This window comes from Microtus ochrogaster, unplaced genomic scaffold (assembly GCF_000317375.1).
Source record: "Microtus ochrogaster isolate Prairie Vole_2 unplaced genomic scaffold, MicOch1.0 UNK2, whole genome shotgun sequence".
NCBI lineage: Eukaryota > Metazoa > Chordata > Mammalia > Rodentia > Cricetidae > Microtus > Microtus ochrogaster.
Window position 1 is genome coordinate 14,269,092 of NW_004949100.1, and position 7,383 is coordinate 14,276,474.

The 7,383-nt window shown below is 41.7% G+C and overlaps 1 protein-coding gene across 1 annotated transcript; it reads right to left on the bottom strand.

Moving 5' to 3' along the window:
* Window positions 1-5,536: 5,536 nt before the first annotated feature.
* LOC102000465 (60S ribosomal protein L11-like) lies at window positions 5,537-6,097 on the bottom strand. Its single transcript, XM_005365465.1, has one exon. The coding sequence runs from the start codon at window positions 6,095-6,097 to the stop codon at window positions 5,537-5,539; it is 561 nt and encodes a 186-aa protein (XP_005365522.1).
* Window positions 6,098-7,383: the final 1,286 nt, after the last annotated feature.

Here is a 7,383-nt window from a genome sequence, read left to right on the forward strand (position 1 = left end):
CCTGTCCTGGAACTAGCTCTTGTAGACCAGGCTGGCCTCGAACTCACAGAGATTCGCCTGCCACTGCCTCCCGAGTGCTGGGATTAAAGGCATGCGCCACCACCGCCCGGCTTGACTCCTGATTTTTTATTGATAAAGCTAAATCATATTCACAGTTCATATGGTATCCAACTTTTGGGACAGTGTTATGGATGGGCCCAGGCCCACACCTCTCCTTTTATTAGGGCCTAAGCCTCTTGAGTGTTAGGGATTCACCCAAGCCCACATCTCTATTATTTTAGGACTGGCACTCTTCATGTTTAGCAATATGCCCTGGCTCATTTAACTTCTTTTTGGTTTCAGACGTCTTCAGGGTAAACAGTAGGCCCAGTCCCACATTTCTCCTTTACTCTGGGAGTCCTGGTCCAGAGACGCCTGTGCAGCTTCCTTACAAGGCCCCTCTCTCTGGTGAGATGAGGGTTTATTTCCCTGTGGTCTTTGGGGGCTAGGACCACTGCTATGAGACTTCTCATCCTTGCTCTTTCTTGTCCTGCGTAGAATGAACTGTCCTCAGGCAGAAACATTCCCGGTCCCTCGCTCTGTTTAGTCTCCATATTAAAGGTTCTGATGAAAAGGTGCCTCACACTGAGTGAGTCACTCATGTACTGAATTTCAGGTATTGTCCCTCCCACAAAACAGCCCAAACATACCCAGACACATAGGCTGTCTTTGAATCCCAACCCTCCTTGGTGGACACTGTGTAGTCCTCAGGCAAAGAACACTGTTGTTTCTAGGGTAGGAATTTACCTGTGACATCACAGAAGGCTCACCTCACTTCATTCTGGGAATCCCAAAGGGCATCATGGCTCATGAACATGAGGAGTTCTGGGTGTCATCTGGAGATAGTGGGAAGTCAGAGCGCCTGATGGAAGGACAAGCTGTTACAGCAGGTGAAGGAGTGGCCATTGCTGGGTCCTAAGTTTTGTCATATTGCTCTCTCTCTCCTGCACAGACTATTGTGCACGAAGCTGGACATCCGAGATAGAACACGGGTTCTATGTGGGATATTTGGGCACAGAGTGACCTGTGACATTCATTATTGTGAGATGTTGTTCCCTCTACTCAAAGTATCACCCTCCCTTGTAGGTGAAAGGAGAAATTCCAGCCAAACCTGATTCAAATCTTGGAAAGAGAACTTCAAGGGAAGTAAATTTTCAAGGCAGCCATAGTAATATTAATAGGTATGCTGTTGTGCAAGTTGTGTGTTGAAACTCACACCTAAGTGTGATTTGGGTTAAATGACCCACTAGTGACATTTGTGTATTTTCCATTAGCTTATACTCTCTCATGATCTGTTTCTTTATGTCTCTGACAGTAGAAATAATGTGAGCCTTGTTGCACTATGTTTTTTGGTGGGGATTCAGATCTTCCACTACCATTTCCACCCTATAAAGAACCCAGATTTTACCTTGCACATCTGCATTAGAACTGACACATGATGCAGCATAGTTATCACTGTGATGAACAAGAATAAGAGGGACAATACTAGAAAGCACAATTTAAGATATAAATTACTGCTATTCATGAAGAGACCATGTTCCGTATTTGCTGAAAGCCAGCACTGTGTCTCATTTTGTAACCAGAGGTTGAGATGGCTGAGGAATTTCCTAGTGTGTTGCTATTCCATGTCTTTCCTATTCACCAGCAGACAGACACTTGGTGATTCCCATTCCTTGGTTACTGTGAATGCCACAACTGTGGGCATATGAACCAACTTCTGAGATGCTGGTTCTGTGTCCCTTGGATCTGTACCCAGGAGTGTGATTGCTGGATCTCATGCTGGCTATCCCTTTGTTTCCCAAGGAGCTTCCATGTTTCTTTTACAAAATATCTATATATTCATGTGTATGATTTTTTTACTATTTAATATTGAAAATTAATTGAACTAAAAAAATACTGTAAGTCTGGCTATGGGCCAAGAGTTGTAGAGTTCGCTGTCCCTATAGGTGAACCTACTACTGTTATGATAAATGGACAGAGTACCAAACTGCCACCAAATTTTTATGTTTACTCTCATATAATAGTTCAGATCTCTAGTCTCATCAGGTTTTTGTGCAGTGTAGCGTGGTTAACAAAGAAACTCACAATTGTTCAAAATATAGGAATTAAATGACAGTGGAATGCTCAGCCACAAATGAGATATCTCTATTACAATTACACCCTCTCTCCCCCATGATCAGGGACCACCACAAAAGAATAGAGATATCCTAAAAGATTACTAGAAGTTTTATAACTTATGAAGCAGCAAGCTCATCTTGCTTTTCCAATTCAAGCCCATCTCAAGGTGGCCCAAAGTGTCCTAAATCTCTCTTGTGAAACTGCTACTAGATACTGACATTAAGCATAGCAAATATCTGATTTCTATATATTCTATGAATTTAGCTATTGTCAAGAATAAGGCACACTTACATATTTGAACCCAAGTTTTCTTTGGCTTAAAGTTTTGTAAAAAGCAAAGTAAAGATTGCCATGCATTCACATTTAGTTGTTGATAATTTTCACAGCTCTTATCTATAGTACATTTGGAACTAGCATTTATTAAAATCCAACTTGAAAGACTAGGAATGCCAGGCATATGTATCACATCTCACTTAGTGAAAGGTGCCATGGTTTGTGTAATGATATTCTACCTTGTGTACTAAAAAAGGTTTTAAGTGTTAGTGGTCGTTGTTGTACATTATGAATTGTCAATGACAGTCCAATTTGAGGTGAGCTAAAATGTGAGAAAAAGAGAATCTTAAATTGAGCACCGGACCATATGAAAAGCATTAATTAAGGTAGCTTTCTTAACAAAGCAGACCCTGTCTCAATTTAAATAAAAACAAACAAAAAGCATTATAGGTTCTCTGAAGTATATAAATAATCTTGGAAATCTTTGCAAAGTATATAATTGATTGTTGTTTACTTGAAATGTTTATGACACTGTATTACTAATAATTTAAATTTCTACCATGTTAAGGTGTTGTGCAAAATCCATCCAGAGGAGTTGCAAAGATTCCCATTGATATATCATAATATGCTAGGAGAAGAGTTATTTTGTTCCCCATTTCAAGGATGACGGAATCACTGCACTGACAGACTAAGGGATAGCTGGTAAGAAGGCTGCTTAGGGCAGGATGTGGGGTCAGTAGGAGTTCAACCCAAAGGTCATGCTCTCTCTGTTCATAAAGGCCACTCTGGGTCAGAGCCTTGGCTCTAGAAAGAACTAGATGAGAGTGACAGAGGACTCACCTAGCCTGTGACAGTCACGGATTTTCTTTCTGTTGCCACAAGAGTTCTGGATAGTTGCTCTAATACAGTGAGCAAATGAACATAATGTTTGGAAGAAAGTTAAATATCAGTTGATGTGGGGAGTCAGAGAAATTACATGTCATGTAATGATTGCAAAATATGTAGATGATTGTACATGTTGACAGAGTAGCCTACACTTTCAATAAAAATGCCTCTTGCTCACACAGATCAGCCCTGCAATTTGCATGCTCTATGGACACCACGAACCAGTTCAGTTCTTTGTGCTGTGATATTAATGCTACCGATAGCAAAAACATGGCACCTTTCATATGTATTGTAGTGAAAGCTGTGAAATGCCTATTTTGAATTCTTTGAAATGACCAATGTTGTTCCTTTTACAATATGCCCAGACTATACAGCAAATGGAAAAAGACATCATCATCTTCTTGCTGCAGGAGCGCTCTGATCCAAACGTGAAAGATAAAGATGGGAAGACAGCTCTCCACCATGCTGTACTTAGTGATGTCCCTGAGATAGCAACTGCCTTCCTGGAAGCTGGGGGCAACATTGAGGAGACCTCAAAGGTAAAGACTATCTAAATTAAATTCCAAATTACTTAGCAACTATGTGCTTTCATAAGTTCCTTGTATAGGGCCACAATTTCCTGTGCTCAGGAGCTCAAGTATTCCCTGACTGACATTTAGAAGTCATTTGATTGATACTCATTTAAACATCGATACATTGTATGGTCTTTTACTCTTATTTTCTCTGGTGTGAGCCTAGCCTTTAAGGACTGAGCCATTGCGCCAGCCCTCTTGTAGGTTTTAATGCAACAAGTAGGTCAATTTGCACAGCCCATATGCTTTTGGATGTTTGACCATCCACTGGAGTTTAGCCAGCCTACTAGGAGCCACAACCTTAAATAAAACTGAATCGCCCTCTTCCACTGCTATCAGTTGCCAGTAGCTTTGCAGCTAGAGGTTGGACTTTATCTTATCTTCATGTCTCCACACTGAGTGTTTGGCTGGCTTGTGATGATAAAACAGAAATTTACCAAATGAACACATTTTAGTTTTTGAAATTGAACAAACAGTTTCACAGTTTTGTCATATTTCTTGTAAAAGTCATGGAACATTGGTTGGGAAATGGTACATCTGGCAAATAAATATCTTTTGGAATGCAGATATAAATTCTGACCCAGAGAAGAAAATTGAGCATATCCATTGAACAAGATACTGAACACCTGTGGTATCCATGTTTGGGGTTGATTCCTATGAGATGAGCTCTCAGGAAGTGTATACATCTTATACATCTGCATCATACCTTTTCATTCTGTTTCTCAGAGAACACTGAGGAAGAGGGCAGGAAAAGATTATAATAACCAGTATAACCAGGAAGTCTTCTGTAAAATAGTCTGTTCTAGAACGGCTGAATAAAAATACTAGAATTACAGTAATATCTGTGGACTTGTTACTGTAAAAGAAGGAAGCTTTCCCTAGACAATGAATTTACAGGCAAGTGCTGATTGCTCAGAGAATGAGAATTTGCTTCTCCCACAGGTAAACCCTCTTATTGGTTGTGGTCATCCTAAAAGCTATAAACAGACAACAAAATGGACACAGTCGATTCTGTGTGTCTGTACATATGCGCATACACGTTCATATAGATGTATACAACAAAAATGATCAACGATAAAGAGGATATCAGCTTGAAGGATGCAGGAAGGGTCCAAGGGGGAGTCACTGTGGTGAGTTGTGGGAGCGTCTAGAGGAAGAAAGGGAGTGGGGAGTGCTTTCATTCTATTTCAGTTTAATACAACTTTAAGAAAGGTTTCTGCTTAAATGCGAACAAACACTGAAATGACTCCATTATGCTATGACAAAGTGTTTCCCACGAGTCCTGAAGAGGACTCGAGGTCTTGTGACAACTGTAGGCAGGATCAAAGCATTGCACTGTCAACGTGAGAGTGAGAACAACCGAGAAGAACATTTCTTCTGCTCTCTAGTCTATGGGAAATATCATGTTCACAGGACTAGCTATGTGGCTTTCTGTTTGATTGTGGAATATGCAGCATTGTGAACTATCATTTAATGTCATTACAGGATGGAATTTCCTTCCTCATGCTCACCCTCCAAAAAGAGAAGCTTTTGAACAGCAGTGTTATTGATAAACCGGGGGGGGGGGGGAACGTAAATACTTCTGATAAGCATGGAAGTATGTACTTGTTTTTTAAACATTTGTTGCATTCTAAAATAGTAACAGTTACTCAAATCAGGAATATTATGGTCATATAATCAAAAGTATGAATGAAACCCATGTTAGCTTCAAGATTATATGAAACAAGTAATGCAAAAGTGATTCTGTGTTTGGCCCCAGTGCAGTATGTTCTGCGCTTCTTGTCTGCGATGCTGAAACCTGGCCTGCCAAGCACCACATAGAAATCCAGGACATAGATCTCAATGCTTGAATCATATTTGATGCCCAGGTCAATGTGTTTTTTAATCCAAAAGCCAAAGTTCCCAGTATCTGAGAAGTTATTTTTCCGTAACTCATACTCCCGTACCTTCAGGCCTTTCTCCAGAATTTCTTCTGCCTTGGCTCCACGGACAGTACAGTGAACATCAATCTTTTCATTTCTCCTGATGCTGAAGGACCTGATGGTGTACCTAGCTTTGGAAAAGACAGGTGTCTGGCCTGTGAGCTGCTCCAACACCTTGGCTGCCCGGATCAGTTTGTCCCCACTCTCCCCAACACAGATATTGAGGCAGAGCTTGTGGATGCAAAGTTCCCACATGGGGTTCTCCTTTTCACCTTGACCTTGCAACATGATGGAGAACAGTGAACAACTCTTAAGTATGCAGCAAAGTGGGACTCAGAGTAACTCATCAAGTTTGTGGTGAGTGGAGGGGTTGATGGCATAGGAACAACAAATTTGGTTGGGGGGAACTTCAGACTACACCCTAGCAGGAAAATGAAAAATGTACATATACACATTAATATGCTAATTGACACTAAATTTAGATACAGAATCATTACAACTGTTATATTTTGGATCTAGTAAAAGTTCACTGTTTCAGTTTTGGAATGGAAGTTTTGGAATGAAAGTGTTTTATCTTATTTCCAACTGGATAAAATTTCATAAATCTTCCCAAATGTTTGTTTCTGCTATTCTCTACATACATATAATGCAAATAGTCTTTCTGTAGTTGCAGTCCAATTAAAGACTAAAGTTGGCTTTGGAGTTGGAGTGTGGCTCTCTCCTCTAAATTCAAACATGCTTGTTAAAGTAAAATCCACAATCTCTGTCTCATGTCAGAAGAACTACCTGATATGGGACAGAAAATAAAAAAGGACTGTTTTATTGCCAATAATCTTATAATTGTTTGCTTCTATTTTGAGTCTTTAGAGTTTGTAGAGACAGCCCTCCTTTTGGGGGTGGGACAGCCTCGGGCAAATGTTTATAAATTGGGGGGCACAGACGCTGGAGCCCCTTCCTGTTTCCTGTTTCTGGGCATCGCGGGAACTTCAGTTGCGTGAGTGTGCTATTTACATTAAAGTTGTATCATCTTATACCAATTGGTCTGTATTAATCCGATCTGCCTTCATTTGGCGATCCAACGTTGTGGCAGATTTTCCCTGCGCCCGCACCAGGACTGGCCTCAGTCACCCCCGCGGGTCCCGGGTCGAAGGGCTTTCAGCCACCGCTGCACGGGGGAACCTGATCTAGTCAGCCTTTGCGAGCGAGATTGGTCGCCGGAGGGAACCTGCCGACTCTGCTCGCCTCTCCCTGCGCGCTCTCCCCAGCCCAGCGCACTCCGGCATCCGGCACCGCGCAGCTCATTAGCCACCAGTGCCGGTCAAACCCGCACCCTCCCCCAAGCGTGCCAGCTCACTCTCTCGCAGTTAGTGCTCCGGGGCTCACATTGTGCTTGCCTGCGCGGACCACCTCAGTGGCAGACTTGGTCTGATTCAAGGTAACCTCCTCACACATATTATAAATCCTCAGGCAGAACAATAAATTTCGGTTTTGAGTTGTTTCAAACTGGACCTCCACGTGGACTCAAGTGGACTCTTCCGCCACCTCTGGCAGAAACCAGTCATTGCAGGTAATTT